Below are 804 nucleotides of genomic sequence, written 5' to 3'. Positions count from 1 at the left end.
ACGTGGCGCTTCCAGCTGCTTCTGCCCAGAGGCATCGCTCTCCCGGCTCTTTCTCCATCCCGCGTCGCTCCCGCACCCGAGAGCGGCGCGCAGAAAATATTCCGTGCGACTCAAGGACCGGTGGGAACCAACTAGCCTCTCTCCCCGCTCCCAAAAGCGCCCTCCCGCGTCCCTCCGGAACTCCCGAGAGGCATCCACGCCTTCCCACAACTTTCTGCGCCCGGTCCGTCTGCATCCCCGCCTGCGGGCGCGAACTCGCGGAACTTGCGCCTCGCCTGCCGCTTTTCCCTCCGGCCGGGGCCTCTCCCCTCCCCCGCCGCCCCGTCTGGCTGGAGTTGGCCGGACTCCGGGAGCCTCGGCGCCCGCGGGCTCGCTTACCTCGCATGGTGTGGCCGCTCTCCTGCTCCGCGTAGTCATGAAGCTGCTCCCAGCCCGAATCCCGGAGACCCCAAAAATCCCGCTCAGCACGAGTGAAGACGGTGGTCGGCGAAGAGCTGCTCTGCCGAGAAAATCATCCCTTTAGGCGGACGCCGTGGCCGCAGGGTGACGTGTGTCGCCGCCGCCGCTATGTTAACAGTTTGGATGTTGGTGATGACTGTTTTGATGGTTGTTTGTTTGTTTGTTTGTTTTCAGAAAGGGTGGGGGGAAAAAAAAAGGTGCTGGCTGGCTGGACCTGGGTTTTGTTTTGCTTTTGTTTTTCTTTTTCCTGTCTCTCCAATGTGCTTGCTTTTTAAAAATGCCACCGCCTCCGGCTCAGAAGATTTCTTTTGTGATCACTTGGACTGAGGAGGAGGAGGAGGAGGG

General features: G+C 60.8%; 1 protein-coding gene across 1 annotated transcript in view; it reads right to left on the bottom strand.

The window, feature by feature from the left end:
• Positions 1-785, bottom strand: part of RORB (RAR related orphan receptor B) — a 198,352-nt gene extending 197,567 nt beyond the window's left edge. Inside the window, exon 1 of the mRNA XM_008074362.2 lies at positions 379-785. Within this exon, the coding sequence (XP_008072553.1) occupies positions 379-385 (7 nt within the window). The 5' untranslated portion in view covers positions 386-785. The remainder of the gene's footprint in view (positions 1-378) is intronic.
• Positions 786-804: the final 19 nt, after the last annotated feature.

The sequence above is a fragment of the Carlito syrichta genome, unplaced genomic scaffold (genome assembly GCF_000164805.1).
Source record: "Carlito syrichta isolate Samal-C Ts95f unplaced genomic scaffold, Tarsius_syrichta-2.0.1 Scaffold316420, whole genome shotgun sequence".
NCBI lineage: Eukaryota > Metazoa > Chordata > Mammalia > Primates > Tarsiidae > Carlito > Carlito syrichta.
The sequence above is the reverse complement of the archived record's forward strand: the minus strand, read 5'-3'. Positions and strand labels throughout refer to the sequence as shown.